This window comes from Maniola hyperantus, chromosome 7, assembly GCF_902806685.2.
Source record: "Maniola hyperantus chromosome 7, iAphHyp1.2, whole genome shotgun sequence".
Classification (NCBI taxonomy): domain Eukaryota; kingdom Metazoa; phylum Arthropoda; class Insecta; order Lepidoptera; family Nymphalidae; genus Maniola; species Maniola hyperantus.
Genome location: NC_048542.1, coordinates 16,060,733 through 16,077,714, shown reverse-complemented (window position 1 = coordinate 16,077,714; position 16,982 = coordinate 16,060,733). Strand labels below are relative to the sequence as shown.

Genomic DNA, 16,982 nt, shown 5'->3' with positions numbered 1-16,982 from the left:
CTAATCAGAGGTCGGGGGTTCGATCCCGGGCACGCACCTTTAAGTTTTCGGAGTTATAGGCGTGTTAATTAACTAAATATCACTTGCTTTAACGGTGAACGAAAACATCGTGAGGAAACCTGCATGCCTGAGAGTTCTCCATAATGTTCTCAAAGGTGTGTGAAGTCTACCAATCCGCACATGGCCAGCGTGGTAGACTATGACCAAACACGTCTCACTCTGAGAGGAGACCCGTGCTCTGTAGTGAGCCGGTTGATCATGATGATGATTAAATAATCTTTGCTACCACAGAACGGTCATTTGATTAGAACAATCAAAGGGCAAAATTCGCTGTCGATTACGATTTAGACGTCTTTCTTACAATCGGAGCGGGGCTGATATTATTTTTCGAAACTATCTAAAAAAAAATATCGTTGGTTAAAAATATTTATTAAAAATATAAAAAATACCTGTAAACAATTCACCCAATATTGCACTTAAAACAATAAAATAGTCACTAATAATTGGAAATATTATTATTACTAACAAGTGTGTAAAAATATAACAAAAAATTAGTAAAACAAATAATTTCCACCATTTATATATCACATAATGACTAAGGTATATAACCAAGTTAGTTTATAGTTTGGATTGCAGAGCCTTACTTTCGATCGACTTGCTTTTGTATCGCCACACGTCCTGTGAAACACAGAAAAAATCCATTTTATATTAGGCTGAGATCTATAGAGCGCACTTTGACTTTGCTCAGACTTAAGTTTCAGTTAAAACGAGACAGATTTATGCCAGTGATATATCACTGGCATAAATCTGACAAATGCTGCTGAAATCTGCTGTTAAAATGAGACAGCGTTATAACGCTTACACTTTGCAAAAACACGGCGATCCGTTTTTACCCTACAAAAAATAATTTAAAAAACCGACTTCTAAAATCATTACAACAAAGTAAAAAATAACTTTTCTTTCTACTTTTGGCACAATCCGCCATTTGCTGTGCCAGCGTAAGTAGGTACTTGTTTTTCTTGTAAATAAATAACTAATCTTTTGTTATGACAGCTGATTAGCTGATACTATGAACAAGCGCCGCCATTTTGCTGTCGCCTAAAACACAGGTGTATACCTAGCTTAGGGACAGTCGATTTTTCTGTATACCTACCTACTTAACAAATTGGTTTTGTTATTATGTATTTTATGTATTAGTTCTCGTAAGTAAGTATGTTTAAGTGTACCTATGTTTGATCAATAAATAAATATATTATATATTATATTTTCTGTGCCTAAAAATACACGGTAAAACCGTAGGTACTTTCTCTCTATTAGTTTAAATACTCTAAGGTGAACTCGCACTATTGACATAACAGTTGACCCATAGAGTTAAAATGGCGCGTGAGGAGTCATTTTGTGCGCAGTATATGTGTTGTGTGTGTGTGCGTGCATGTCTCACCGCAAATTTGATCGGAAAGCCTCTCCTCTTGGCCTCGGCTTCTATCTCTTCGGCGAGCCCCTGCTGCACGGAGCCCTGCACGTCGATGTAGTGGCAGCCCTCGTGCGCGTAGTGCGCCGTCACGGACTTGCGGTAACCCTGCCACGCCGACCAAATATTAACAAGTCAAAGTCAAAGTCATTAATTATTCAAATCGGGTACTATATTATTTAATTTGATTTAATTTAAAACATCTTTATTGCTTCATTAATACTATGACAAAGATTAAAAAAAAAAACAGGATAAGGCAGTGGTCCGACCGCCAACGATGAACGAGAAACGAGTAGAACTAGAAACTTAAACGAGTTGGCGATCAGCGGGAGGCGAGTGTGTAGTTTCGATAGTTTTGTCGCCGGGCTATAAGCGAGTGTGCAAGTGCGACGAGCGATTACTTGTGCCATTCGCCCGCGGTCGCTCAGTCCTGTGCAAACTTGCGCGCGCGTTACACGTGCTCAAGCGAGCGCGCATCGCTGAGAGAGTTTATTCTTGAAAGCTCGTCAGCGACAAAACTAGTAAAGCGAGTCGTCGCCGGCAGTGTGAACTGTCCGAGAGCAACTTTTGATATACGCATCTCTTTCGTTTACACGGAATGTACATTTATGGTGTGTTTCTTGAGAGAGAAAATCGCCGATAGTTAGTCGTTTTCTCGCCGACGCTCGGACCACTGCCTTAAGAAGTAAAAAAAAGATTAAGAGCTGTTTTCTCGAAACTGCATTTTCAGACTGGCTGCCATCTCGATCACCACGGCAATAGTTATTGGCTGGAGGGTGACTGCTGAGCTTACCCTGGTAGTGTTGGGGCCGGAGCCGTGTACCAGCAGCGGGTGGAAGAACACCGTGTCTCCTGGACTCATCTCCAGCTGCGCCCTGGGCTCTTCGGACACCGAGGGCTCCAGGATGCCGTGATACAGCTTGTTGGAGTCCTGCACAAGCAGACGTGTCTACGGTGAAGCCTTCCCGCTTCGGTTTTTAGGGTTCCGAACCTCAAAAGGAAAAACTGATCACTTTGTTGTCTGTCTGTCTGTCAAGAAATCTACAGGATACCTCCCGTTGACCTAGAATCATGAAATTTGGCAGGTAGGTAGGTCTTATAGCTGACAGAAGGGGAAAAATCTGGAAACCGTGAACTTGTGGTATACATCGCACAAAAAAATTAAATTCTGCCCCCCAATTGTGTAAGAATAACCGTTTCATGGCTATCGCAATCGTCAAGAATATCTGCCCTTTGATTGGTTGATTCGCTGTTTACATTTTTTCACAGCCAATCAAAGGGCAGAATTCTTGACGATTGCGATAGCCATGAAATGGTTATTCTTACACAATTGGGGGGCTGGTCATGAACTAATAATTAGTATTTTCAATTTTCAAAGTAAGATAACTATATCAAGTGGGGTATCATAAGAAAGGGCTTCACTTTTGCATTCTAAAACAGATTTTTATGCATCATAATTTATGATTTATCGTGTTAAATGTCGAAAAAATACGACTGTAGTACGGAACCCTCGGTGCGCGAGCCTGACTCGCACTTAGCCGGTTTTTTGTTTTTAATATGTGATTGTATATCATAATATTCCTATATTCCTAAGAGAAGAGGGACATTAGTTAGAAAATAGAAACAAAAATACAAAGATATTATTTGATACAATTTCAACTTTCAAGTCAAGGTTTCGCACCCGAAACGTTCCATTGGTAATAGGAAGTTAGGATTTAGGAACCTTATTATTTATCCTATAAATATTAAATAATATCAAGTTTAATATGTGGGCCGATCCCGGCGGCACTGCAATGCCGGGCCGACCCGTGACGGGAGTGGAGCGAGCCCCGAACATCCCGTCGACTTACAAAAATCAGTTTAATATACTGGTCCCGCAGTGCGGGAACTTTCAGATATTAAGCTGAAAAGAACAGATACTACACTTTGATCTTAGCCAAAAGGCCGAGAAGCGATACAGACGCTGCGCCGCGCAACCGCCTCCTTCCGCGCGAGGCGACCTCCCCAGCGCGACTCTGAACTGCAAAGCATCGGGGCAGCGACATCTAGCGGATGTCACGCACACTTCGTCGTGTTTGGCTCGTTCCGCGTTCGACGAGAACGAGTTCTCTACAACGTAGTTTATTAATTCGTATCGTTGTCACATTTGCGGCCGCGTCGGAGCTAACATCGAACTCATGCTAAACAACTTTTTCACATCTACTGTCGCCAACGTCCATACCATGTTGAATACACCGGTTCTCGTCCGATCACCGAAGTTAAGCAACATCGGGCGCGGTCAGTACTTGGATGGGTGACCGCCTGGGAACACCGCGTGATGTTGGCTTTTTGTGTAAGTTTCACGATTTTATTGTATTTTTTCAAGATTTTTTTTGAATTATAAAAGATCTAGGGGTGTTATACGTTTGACGTGTGTATCTGTCTGTGGCATCGTAGCGTCTAAACGAATAACTTCAAACTATTTATACTGTACTTAGTTTTTTTTTATAATGCAAAAATGTTGAAAAAAATACAATTAATCTTGAAACATGCAAAAAGCCAACATCACGCGGTGTTCCCAGGCGGTCACCCATCCAAGTACTGACCGCGCCCGATGTTGCTTAACTTCGGTGATCGGACGAGAACCGGTGTATTCAACATGGTATGGACGTTGGCGACAGTAGATGTGAAAAAGTTGTTTAGCATGAGTTCGATGTTAGCGCCCATCGCGGCGCAAACGAAGCAACGATACGAATTAACGAACGCTGGCCAAGTGCGGATTGGCAGTCAAATTGGGTATTTTCCTACTTTTGAATTTGATAAATATTATTACTCTATTATAAACTAGGACAACAATAATGACGTACGCTGAAAAAAATATTAAAATCCAACAAAGATTTACAAAGTTACAGGCATTTTAATTTTGGAGTGGGCGGGTCGGGTCTTCTATCCCTTTCTCGCAAAACGAAAATTTGTATGAAACCGCACGAAGCTACTATGGCATTAGTAAGGTGTATATCGCTATCTCTGTCTAATCAGAAATATTTACATGCTTAAAACTTTTTTGTTATTTGATCGATTTAATTAGTGTTTTCAGTTTACGTCATTATTTTGATCCTAGTTTATAATAAAGTTATAAAAAAATTGGAGTCAAATACTCAATTATCATAAAGTATTTTGTAATTTTTTACATATTATATGTGGAATGGTCCATCTCGCTAAAATGGAACATTTTTTCTACAAATGCGTATAAAATTCAACTTACAGGTAAGTTTCCGTGAGGATACAGGATGTTCCGCTTGTGCGACTTGGGTATGACGTAGAGACAGCCATTTTCTATCGTGACGTCATCTATAGCAGTCCAAGCCGCGATGATTTTCTCCGCGGGACGGAACGGGAAATAGTAGAGATCCTGGAATTTTCAAAATCCGGCGTGAACATTTAAGCGAAGTAAACGGAACCACCAGCTTAATCCATACTAATATTATAAATGCGAATCTGTCTGTCTGTCTGTTAGCTTTTCACGGCCCAACAGTTTAACCGATTTGATGAAATTTGGTACAGAGTTAGCTTACATCCCAAAGAAGGACATAGACTACTTTTTAAAAGTACTTGTAAAAGTTTAATTGAGCACCCTCCGCGCACGGAACCCTAAAAAGTATGGTACAATAGGCTACTTGACTCATATCTAATTCGTCCAATAAATGATTATTTATTATAGTATTTTGCTTAAGACAACGAAATATATCAATAACAATTATTAAAAACGCAGGATGGATATATAAATCCAGTTTAAAAAAATACAGTTTTTATTTTTATTTGAAACTCAGAAAACGCTGTCAGCCATGATGTGACGTCATTAAATATGTAAACAAACAAATGTCATCCCTATTGACTAACGTAGTATCCATATATATAAAATTTCAAGTCCTCCTGACTAACTTATATATCAATGCACAGCCTAAACATCTAAACAGCTGGTTCTAGATACATGAAATTTGGTGGGTGTGTTCTTTGTAGGTAAAGAGAAGGTATCCACTAGGAAAGGATTTTTTGAAATTCCACCCCTGAGTGGGTTAAATGGGGGTTTGAAATTTATGAAGTTCACGCGGGCGAAGTCACGAGCATAAGCTAGTTTTTATATATTTCTAAAAACTCATAGTAAACGTAAAAAATTATCGTTTTCTCTATATAAATTGAATAGGTTATTAAGTAAGACTTACAACAAAGTGATCTTTGCAAAAATAAATTTGGGTTGCAGTCGTTAGGGATATAGGATCCCTTTAAGCAAGTCTTCGCGTGTTATTTGTATTATAGTGGAGCCAAGTGCCCTGCACGTATTGTTGAGGGATATCTCGGCGTCCAAAATAATAATGCACTGTATTCCACGTTATAAGTAATTTATTGGTAAAGAGAACAATTATTAGTTACACAGTCGTCTGACATGGTCACTTTAAATCGCGTGTATGAAAGTGTGTGGCCCGCTAGTTGTACGCGGTCGCGTAACACGCGAGCCGTTGCCGACGCGCGACCTTCTCATCGCGGCCGGATAACCGCGGCTATCCTGAACATACTCCCGGCGTTGAAGTATCTTCAAGACTGGTTGGCAAGGGGCAAATGTTGTTGAACGCTCGTCGAATGATCCCCTTTTTAGTTTTTATATCGGCGACCCTCGCAACACCGTCTCCGCCTGGCAGCACGTGGACAATTCTTCCTAGTAGCCACATTAACGGGGGGCTTGTCTTTTCTTTTATGACAACAAGATCTCCTTCTTTAAGGTGTCTTTGTGACTGCAACCACTTGGTCTTTTGCTGCAGCAATGTAATATATTCATTTGAAAACCGGCCCCAGAAGTGTTGCTTTAACAACTCGATGCGATGAAACCTCGCCAGGGATGAAATTCTGCTGCATGAGATTTGAGTTTGTGATGCAAAAAGCAGAGATCGCCCAATTAGAAAGTGTGCTGGAGTGAGTGGGTAAAGATCAGAAGGATCGTCGGATAATGGAGTAATTGGACGGGAGTTTAAAATTGCTTCTATCTGTATCAACAAGGTGTTCATTTCTTCATAGTCCAAATAAGTTAAACCGAGAACTCGTCTTAGATGGTGTTTAACAGACTTCACCGCGCTTTCCCAAATACCCCCAAAATGTGGACTATACGCAGGAATAAAAGAAAAATGAATACCCTCTTCGATCGTGTCTGCCGGTGAAAGCTGGCTAAGGACGTTAGAAAGCTCGTGGAATGTGCCCACAAATGTAGTCCCATTGTCCGAAAAAATGGTTTTTGGCTTTCCTTTGCGGGCTGTAAATCTATTCAAAGCCGCGATAAAGCCTTCTTTAGTCATGTCTGAAACCAGCTCGAGATGTATGGCTTTGGTTGCTAAACAGACAAATACACAAATGTACGATTTGATGTGCTTACATCCTCTGCCTTTATGATTAGCTATTATCACTGGCCCGGCATAGTCTACACCTGTGCTGAGAAAAGGAAATTCTAATTGTGCTCGCTGTTCAGGCAATTGACCCATGATGGGTTGAACTGTTGTACCCTTGAGTCTGCAACATTTAACACACGAGCGCACAGTAAACTTTGCTAAATTTGTGCCTCCTAATGGCCAATAATTGTGTCTAATTGTTGCTAGAAGCAGTTGAGGACCTGCATGCAAATACTTTATGTGAAAGGCCTTAAAGATTAGCCTACATAATGGATGTTTGCTACTTAACAAAACTGGGTGTTTTGTATTATAGTCGTAGTTGGTATTTGCTAGTCTACCACCTACACGAATGAGTCCATATTCATCGAGAAATGGTGATAAAGGTAGAAGCCTATTCTTATGGGGCAATTTTTTGTTTGATACAATTAACTGTCGTTCTTCAGCAAAAGATTCTTCCTGCGCAATTTTAAGGAGAAAATTATTGGCACTAGCAAGCTCAGTTGTTGTTATATTGCCAATGACCCTTTTGGATCTATTGCGACAGTTGTTGATAAATCTAAAAATGAGTGCTGTAACGCGTTGTACCTTTGACAATAACGAACAATTACTTATCAATTTAGAAAAAGAGTTTGTTTCATCAGTAGTATGAAAACATTTGACTACAGTTTCTGGCAAGTCAGAAACTTGTATTTCCTGCTTAGGTTTTTCTGGCCAATTAATTTGATCAGACTTTAAAAAAGACGGTCCTGACCACCACAACGACGATTTACCAAGAGCGTCAGCCTTTAAACCTCGAGAAGCGAGATCTGCCGGGTTTTCTTTGGAAGGAACGTAACGCCACTCATGATCTGCGAAACTTTCCTGTATTTCAGACACTCGATGCCGAACGAAGGGCTTCAAGTGAGTTGGAGAAGAGCCCAGCCAGCCCAAGACAATGGTGGAGTCAGACCACAAAATGCACTTACTAAATTGAAGTGTCAATGAATTTAATACTTTTATGCCTAATCTCGTTCCAAGTAGTGCACTCGAAAGCTCCAATCGGGGAATAGAAATGGTTTTTATTGGAGCTACCTTACTTTTGGATGCTAACAAATGAGTTGTTACTGTACCATCATTGTCTAAACATCTTACATAAATGCATGCGCCGTAAGCCTTCTCCGATGCGTCTGTAAATATATGAAGCTGCATATCAATGCGTGAATTTGAGGTAACGCATCTGGGAATATGTATTGTATTTAATTGTGGTAATGAATTAGCAAATTCAAACCAGGCCTGTCTTATGTGTGTAGGAACTGAGTCATCCCAACCACACTTATTTATCCACAATTGCTGCATTATGATTTTTGCTTCCACAATACAGGGTGAAACTAGACCGAGCGGGTCAAAAACTTGTGCAATTGTTGATAAAATATGCCGTTTATTAACAGTGACATTTGAAGGAATGTCAATGGAAAACAATAAAGCATCCGTCGAACATTTCCAATTTAACCCTAATGTTTTAGAGAGGTTGTCACTGCTGAGATCTACTGATCCCGATATCTTTGCCTCACCAGAGATTGCTTGCAGAATATCTTGATGGTTAGAGTACCACTTACGCAGATTCAATTGAGCGGATGACAAAGCGCTCATTACTCCACGACATAAAGATACAGTGTCTTCTATAGTTGTATGACCAGACAGAAAGTCATCAACGTAAAAATCATGACGAATCGCACGTTTAACATTTGGATCCTTTGCCTCATGACTTAATTGAAGAAGACATCTTGTGGCTAAATAAGGCGCTGAAGCTGTGCCATAAGTAACAGTATTAAGCTGGTAGCTTTTAAGAGGATGAGAGGGATCGAATCTCCACAAAATTTGTTGAAGTGCGCGTTGATGTTCGAATATTTCCGTTTGGCGGTACATCTTCTCTACATCCGCAGTAACGACGTACTTATGTTGTCTAAAATGCAGCAGTATAGACAGTAAATCGTCTTGTACTGTTGGCCCAACTCTTAGAATGTCGTTTAGCGACTTTCCAGACTTGGTAGCTGCGGACGCATCGTAAACGACGCGGAGCTTTGTGGTTGTGCGGGATTCTTTTAAAACACCATGATGAGGTAAATAACAAGCTTTATTGTTAAGAGTTTTTTGTTCTGTCATGTGATCGAGGGTCAGATATTCTTTCATGAATTCCACATAAAGTTGTCTCATGTTGGAATCTCTCGCCAACTTGCGTTCCAAAGATAGAAATCTGCTCTTAGCCATTTGATACGAATCTCCTAAAACTTCAGGTGATTCCTTCAGAGGCAATGAGACAATAAAACGTCCATCAGGTTTGCGTTTAGTGGTCTTCATGAAATGTTCCTCACACGCTCGTTCTTCTGGGGTTAAATTATGCTTAGAAGATATGGAATCTAACTCCCAGAAGCGTGACAGATCAAAATCTAAGTTACTGCTTAGCATGCATATGTTATCGTTCTTACTATTTGTTCGCACTGTACCAGAGACAATCCATCCTAACTGTGTTTCAAAAAGAGTAGGTTTATTTTTACCTAGACAGATGCGATTGGTGCCGATCACACTCCAAAATATATCAGCTCCTACTAAAATATCTATAGTGGATGGAATATGGAATGAAGGATCTGCTAAGCAAATTCCTGAGGGTATTTGTAAATCTTGCAATTTAATGTTTGTCGATGGTTGTGGAGTGGTAATGATTGGCAGAACAATACAATCAATACCTGTCCTAAAACAACCAATATAAGACTCGAATGTAACTGAACAAGACTCTGTACCACACAGAGCTTGATTATTTATACCAGTTACTTTATATTTGGCTGAAACCGTATTGAGATTCAGCTTTCTGCAAAAGTCCTTCGTTACAAAATTGGTAGTACTCCCATTGTCTAGCAAGATTCTGGCAGCATGCGACTGCCCGTTGCTATCAAGTACCTTAACCAAGGCTGTGGAAAGTAAAACAGTTGAAGTTGTAAACGAGGAGTCATGTGATTGATTATTGGCTGATAAGGCTACGTTTTCAGTGACAGCAGGAGGAGTAATGGATTCTGAATGTAATAATGTGCTATGCTTTTTTGAACAGTATTTGCAATTAGAAAATCTACATTTATTTTTTGAATGGCCAAATCGAAGGCATTTCATGCAAACTTTTAATTCTAGAGCTTTCTGAATTCGACTTTCTACTGGTAGGAGTCTGAAAGATTCGCACTTATATAGACAATGCTCTTGATTGCATAGTGGACACGAATTTGATTTAGTTTTACTCGTAGAAGCAAGAAGACTTTTAGGTTTATGATTCACCACAATGTGTTTAGTATTATCCTGTTTATTGGTATCCTGTTTAGTAGTGTCAAGAGTCTCCAAAACATTAGCTGTATTGGAAATAAATTTTAAAAAAATATCTAAGGTTGGAGAATCCTTTAATTTGTTCCTATGAGTTTCCCATTCTCTGTTGGTAACACTGTCTAATTTACAAGACATAATGTGAATAATTAAAATGTCCCAATGTTGAACTGAATGACCTAAATTGGCTAAAGCTCTCAGATTTTTATTTATTGCATCTACTAAATTACGCAAGTCTGCACTTGACTCTTTTTGTAGAGAATCTATCTTTAAAAGCGAATTCAAATGATGATTTTCAAGAAGTCGCTTATTATCATATCGATCGCATAAGATTTTCCATGCTGATTGATAATTGTCTGCACAAAAATCCAATCCTGATATAGTTGACGCAGCATTTCCTTTAAGTGAAGCGCGCAGATAATGAAATTTACTAATCGGGTCAATACTTTCGTCAGAATGAATTAACGAATTGAATGTATCCCTGAAACCGAGCCAGTGATGATAGTCGCCATTAAAATGTGGCAGATCTATTTTAGGTAGCTTAACAACCTTACGTTTGTTTATATCTGAAGAATCCTCGGCGTCTGTCGCAACCACGGAGTCATGGGACGGCATCGATAGTTTACGATGGCTCGCGATCAAAGCTCGACCGGAAGACACGAGCGAATAGTATAGCGTCTCAAATGTTTGACGCTCTTTGCATTCATCCTCGATCGCTTCAGATATCTCCTCTATCTCGTTCTGAAAACTATCAAATTCATCGTATAAAGCTTCTAACTTTTCTAACCGCAATTGAAGTTCGATTTGAATTTGGATAGGATCTGTTTCCTCATCTTTTTTAAGAGATTTTAAATAAGTACTGAAGTTTGTAAGCTTCCCTTTAATAATAGCTCGCTTTTTAATTAACTGTTTTAATTGTTTTTGTTCACTCATTTTGAATTTGAAAAAAAATTCTAATCAGAGTATGAAAAAATTCGACGCCTGTCAGAATTATGATGGCAATGTTATTTTTTCTCACTTACGAAAATTTTGTAAAACGTTGAAATTTAAAATTGCTATCAAATTATGTAAGGCGTTGAACCTACCTAACCAAAGTATGAAAAAAATTCGACGCCTGTCAGAAGTACAATAGCAATAATATTCTAGTCACTTTTGTAAATTTTTTACAAAAGTGAAACTTAATTTACTGAAAATTGCTATAAAATTATGTAAGGCGTTGATTTTTGCTACTATAGGCACGTATGGTTTTCAAATTACCCACTTTATAAAAATAAATTCACTGAAAATAAAATACAACAGTCTTTATAAATTTTATTATATGATGTAAAATGATGACTTGTTGTGAACTTTAATGAATTATTATGCGTGATATACTTGAAATATGAAGATGAATCACTAATTTATGATTCTAATGATACGATTATACGAAAAATGTTTAACTATTTACGCAATTGATGATATGAATTCTTTTACTTATTATTAAAAAATGGTATAAGTAAATGTAACTAATGGCAATGAAGGACGATAAGGATGAATAAGAAGGATAATAATGGAACGATCTCACGTTTCTGTGCTATCCTCTTGACAATTCCTTTTTGGTTGGCTTTGTTTGAAGTCCAAGTATGTCAGCTATGTCCAACAATGACTCAGCAATGTTCACACCGGAGAACCAAATCTGAGCACAACACAATTAATATCTTCACTGTCTTGTTGATGAATTCTTGACCAATATTGCGTTTTCAAACTGGATTGTCGACGTCTTAAGACCAGTACACAATAATTATTATAATTATTAATCCACTATCCTGTTGTATGAGATGTATGGCCGAGAATTAATGCTGGTGTTCTAAAATATAACTCAGCACTATTCACTCCGAAAGCCACAAAAAATCCAGGAGTCGCGGGAATGATGTACGTGGCGAATAACTTCTGCGTCCAGGTATTGTTCTCTTCACAAACGTCGTTGATTCATTTTGGTGATGAAGGACCATATAGTGGAGCCAAGTGCCCTGCACGTATTGTTGAGGGATATCTCGGCGTCCAAAATAATAATGCACTGTATTCCACGTTATAAGTAATTTATTGGTAAAGAGAACAATTATTAGTTACACAGTCGTCTGACATGGTCACTTTAAATCGCGTGTATGAAAGTGTGTGGCCCGCTAGTTGTACGCGGTCGCGTAACACGCGAGCCGTTGCCGACGCGCGACCTTCTCATCGCGGCCGGATAACCGCGGCTATCCTGAACACGTATATTTATTTCACTGGGCACTCTAATCCACAACTTTCCTGTGGTCTTTATCGATGCGTTTTTACATTCTCGGATGATACAATAACGATAATTACTATATTTTTCATGTAAACTAGTATAGAAGTCATGTTTATTAAACTTTGGTAGGTTATGCTGTTGTTTACAAATGCAGACGTCAGAGCACAGATAATCTATCGGCCAAAAATGGCCGACAGTGTTTTCACCTGTCTAAGAAAAATATATTTTGAAATTAAAGTTTTACGGATTTTAGGGCGCAAAAAAATATAGTGTTAATTTTTTTGATCTAATAGGACAAATATTAACCATTTAAGACCTACTTTAAAAAAGTGTCAACTAGCCTATTGCAGCATGCGATATGCACCGCTCACCCTCTCACTGTTAAACATGCAGGAAAATTATTAAGTACTAGCTGATGCCTGGGAATTCGTCCGCGTGGAATTAGGTTTTTAAAAATCCCTTGGGAACTATTTGATTTTCCGGGTTAAAAAGTAGCATATGTAACTCTCCAGGTCCTTATCTATACCCATGCAAAAAATCACGTCAATTCGTTGCACCGTTGCGACGTGATTGAAGGACAACAACAAACAAACAAACACACTTTCGCATTTATAATAATAAGTGATACTGATAGTTTGCCTTTACGCTGTTAGTTTTGCAATTTTGTATTTTTCACAAAATTGCAATTTAAACTAACAGCAAATAGGTAGTAATTTAGCTAATACTAAGTAATTAAGATAACCTATCATAATAATACCACAAGGTTATCTAAATCTCGAGTGTTATGATGAGAATTAAATTATGATGTCATTGACTCAAAAAAACAATAACGCCGATTATGTTGTCTTCCTCTAAGCTAAATATAAAGTATTTGCATATTTTTCTTTTTGGTATTACTAAAAAAGGACGGAACATTGAATTCAACATTTAAGGTGACGCAGTACCTACGCTCGACCTAACCTGTTTGCTTTTTACTTGACATTGTATGTGAAAGGTGAGAGGCACGATGATTTTCACTGAAATCAAGGGTTTAGGGAAATTATACTAAATGTATGTTTGCAAAATAAAGATATTTCAACTCGTGAATAAATAAACTATGTCTAACGTTAAATTGTTTTAGAATATTCTATTTATGCCCAAAGTTGTCGTAAATTTAGTGTTAAAATAGGAATCTTTTGAGACTCGTAACTTTAAAATCAATATTTTTTTTCAATGTTTATCAATAAACCTAGATAATGGCAAGCCAAACCGATATAATACTTAGTTTTAAACATACAATGTGGCTAATTCCATTGTACACAATCTCTAAACTAAACTAAAATGGCACGTCTAAATCTATTGCTATCCCTTTCATAATGTTGCTTGCGGAAAAGGACAGCACTACATTTAGATCTGTTAATTTAGTTTAGTTTAGAAATTGTGTACCAGAGAATTGGCCCCAATATCAATGTACTAATAATATATAATATAATATAATAATAATAGCACTCTCCTACGTGTGTATGAAGAAAGCACCGAACTGAGCCCACTTAAAGACTACTAAATGTTAGTGAACGCTACAAATTTAAACTATAGGCTCGGGACTGGCAGCTCAGGTCACGAGGTTTGACAGCTCTTAATTAAATTTAAAACTGTCAAACTGTGTCTGTACTTTTCATATTACAGTTACCTGGTGGCACGGGTACTGTAACCTGGTGAGGCGGGTACTGTAACCTGGTGGGACGGGTAATGTTACCTGGTGAGGCGGGTAAAGTACCTGGTGAGGAGGATGTCGCACGCTGCCGGGCGGCTTGTTGATGAGCATGCTGTTGCTGACGCGCAGGGGCTCGCCAATGAACTGAGCCACCACGTGCAGCAAGCGAGGGTGCTCCGTGTACATTGAAAACACCTCGTCGAAGTGAATGTCTGAAACCTGTTTAAAATATATAAATGTATAATGTTCACTAATGTATTAATAGGAAAATTTGAGCCTCAATAGCTCAACCGGTATAGGAGTGGACTGAAAACCGAAAGGTCGACGGTTCAAATCCCGCCCGTTGCACTATTGTCGTACCTACTCCTAGCACAAGCCTGACGCTTAATTGGAGAGGAAAGGGGAATATTAGTCATTTAATATGGCTAATATTCTTTATAAAAAAAAACTGTCTGTTTTAGTGTTTAAGCTATTGTCAGTGATTTTCATTATAAATATAGTTGTACTCGGCCGAAAGTAATGCACATCAAACTTTAGAAGGAGATATCAAATTAGTAGAGCAAGTTGTTGTTGTGACCGACAAAACGTAATATAGGTATGAGTGACAGAGACAACGCTCTACAAAGCCGAAATGTCATTCTAAAGGCCGATGTTCATTACTTTCGGCTGGTTACTGTACTCACGTGATTAGTCCACTCAACTACAGTACGCAGCAGAAAATAATATACATCAATCTTTAGAAAGAGATAGTGGTTTTGTAGAGCACTGTCTCTGTTGTTGAGACCGACAAAACGTCACATAGGTATTATTATTAGATATAATTCACTATTTAACGTCACATTGGTACTGCGCAGTGCGAAGAGTGTTATTTTCTCTGGAGATATTATGCAACCCTAAAAATGGGCCCAATCTGATGCTTTTGACTAGTTTACTATGAAGCATAATATATGGATGTTTACCTTATTTATTAAGTCCTCCCCTTTGACGCCCTTAGCAATGAGGGCTGGCTCCTTCATGACCGTCATGGCTCCTCTGTCTACCACACCGTTGCATATCTTTATGAATCTTTGCCTGAAATAAACATAAGTAAGTAATTAAAATAATATTTAATCACATCAGTACCCTTATTATAAATGCGAATGTGTGTCTGTTTGTTGGTTTGTCCTTCAATCACTTCACAACGGATTGACGTGATTTTTAGAGTTCCGTACCTCAAAAGGAAAAACGGAATCCTTATAGGATCACTTTGTTGTGTGTCTGTCTGTAAAGAAAACTACGGGGTACTTCCCGTTGACCTAGAATCATGAAATTTGGCAGATAGGTAGTCTTATAGCAGACATTTGAGGAAAAATCTGAAAAACGTAAATTTGTGGTTACAGCACACAAAAAAAATTGTGGTCATGAACAAATATTGCTATTTTCAACTTTCAGAGTAAGATTACTACACCAAGTGGGGTGTCATATGAAAGGGCATTACTTGTACATTCTAAAACAGATTTTTATTTATTTTTAGGCATAATAGTTTTTGATTTATCGTGCAAAATGTCGATAAAATACGATTGTATTACGGAACCCTCAGTGCGCAAGTCTGACTCGCACTTGTTAGCCCTATATATTATAAAGACCTGCACGCCTAACATGCGCACCACGAGAAAATGTTGTCTACGCATTTACTCATCTTATTTGTATGAAAAAACACGAGATAATGCGTAGACAAAATTTTCTCGCGGGGCACATGTTAGACCCACTGGAGAGTGACATAGGCTACTATTTATCCCGGAAAATCAAAGAGTTCCCACAGGATTTTTAAAAACCTAATTCCACGCGGACAAAGTCGTGGGCATCAGCTAGTAGTATATACTGTTTATTTTTAACTAACTGATGCCCGCGATCTCCTAGGTGGACGGACATCAGACGAGTCGCAGGGAGCCGCTGGATTCAGACGGCGCAAGACCGTGGGGTGTGGAAGTTTCTATAAGAGACCTATGTCCAGCAGTGGACGTTTATCGGTTGATGATGATGATGATTATTATTTACTCACTTGCATCCATACAAACAAGTGAAGTCAATAAGTCCTTTAATCACCAAGTAACCATTGTCTTCATAGAACTGGCGTTCAGCTGCAGATATTGTGTATGTGTCAGGTATTTCTCGTCCCATCTGCATGCTGAAATGTATATTTGTATGATTATACATTTCATAAAAATGTATAATTGATGCGTAAAGTATAATATCAATTAAGTAATTAGAATTGCCATAATATTATCAGTATAAAAAGTTATTTCTACTAATTAAATACCTATATCACTGGAATAATGGAAATCACTCATGATAGTTAGGTACGTTAAAATAGTTAAGTAGGTAATTACTTGAAAATCAAACCTTTAAGAATACATAAAGCATGAAAACTTCTAGAAATTAGTTACTTACATAAATATAGTAAGTAGGTATTTAGTATCCTACGTAGAAAACTAAACTAAGTAATTAAATCACAAGCCATGTCACAGACCTTGAGGACTCTATTCAGTGAACATTTTTTCTAATGGAATAAACTAAGACATGAGTAATACCTACCTTTCTTCTAAAGGTTCGTACGCACCTGAGCGGCGCGGCGCGGCGCTTCAGTCCGACTGCAGAACGCGTCACCTCAGGCCGCTCGACGGTGCCTACCGCACTACAACTTCAGTACGCGGCACCTCGCGTCACTTGCGCGTCACTTTTATACCCGTTCGCGTACGAGCGCGAAGCGCCGTGCCGCGCCGCTGGGTATGTCGCACTAGCGTCACTGCACTG

General features: G+C 38.7%; 2 protein-coding genes and 3 non-coding genes across 5 annotated transcripts; 1 reads left to right on the top strand and 4 right to left on the bottom strand.

Moving 5' to 3' along the window:
• Positions 1–410: 410 nt before the first annotated feature.
• LOC117983677 (probable phytanoyl-CoA dioxygenase) lies at positions 411–16,770 on the bottom strand. Its single transcript, XM_034970293.2, has 8 exons — positions 16,764–16,770; positions 16,231–16,356; positions 15,149–15,260; positions 14,253–14,408; positions 4,716–4,862; positions 2,265–2,402; positions 1,442–1,579; positions 411–678 (listed from the first exon to the last, which is right to left on the bottom strand). Exons 2-8 carry the CDS (start codon positions 16,353–16,355, stop codon positions 619–621), a joined length of 876 nt encoding a protein of 291 aa, XP_034826184.1. The 5' UTR covers position 16,356; positions 16,764–16,770; the 3' UTR covers positions 411–618.
• LOC117984135 (U2 spliceosomal RNA) lies at positions 3,235–3,427 on the bottom strand. The gene has a single exon (XR_004673776.1). It is a non-coding gene; the product is annotated as a U2 spliceosomal RNA (small nuclear RNA).
• Positions 3,679–3,797, top strand: LOC117984145 (5S ribosomal RNA). Its single transcript, XR_004673785.1, has one exon. It is a non-coding gene; the product is annotated as a 5S ribosomal RNA (ribosomal RNA).
• On the bottom strand, positions 4,008–4,126 carry LOC117984144 (5S ribosomal RNA). The gene has a single exon (XR_004673784.1). It is a non-coding gene; the product is annotated as a 5S ribosomal RNA (ribosomal RNA).
• LOC138402583 (uncharacterized) lies at positions 6,010–10,365 on the bottom strand. The gene is made up of 4 exons (XM_069499718.1): positions 10,149–10,365; positions 8,819–9,932; positions 6,873–7,006; positions 6,010–6,140 (listed from the first exon to the last, which is right to left on the bottom strand). Exons 1-4 carry the CDS (start codon positions 10,363–10,365, stop codon positions 6,010–6,012), a joined length of 1,596 nt encoding a protein of 531 aa, XP_069355819.1.
• Positions 16,771–16,982: the final 212 nt, after the last annotated feature.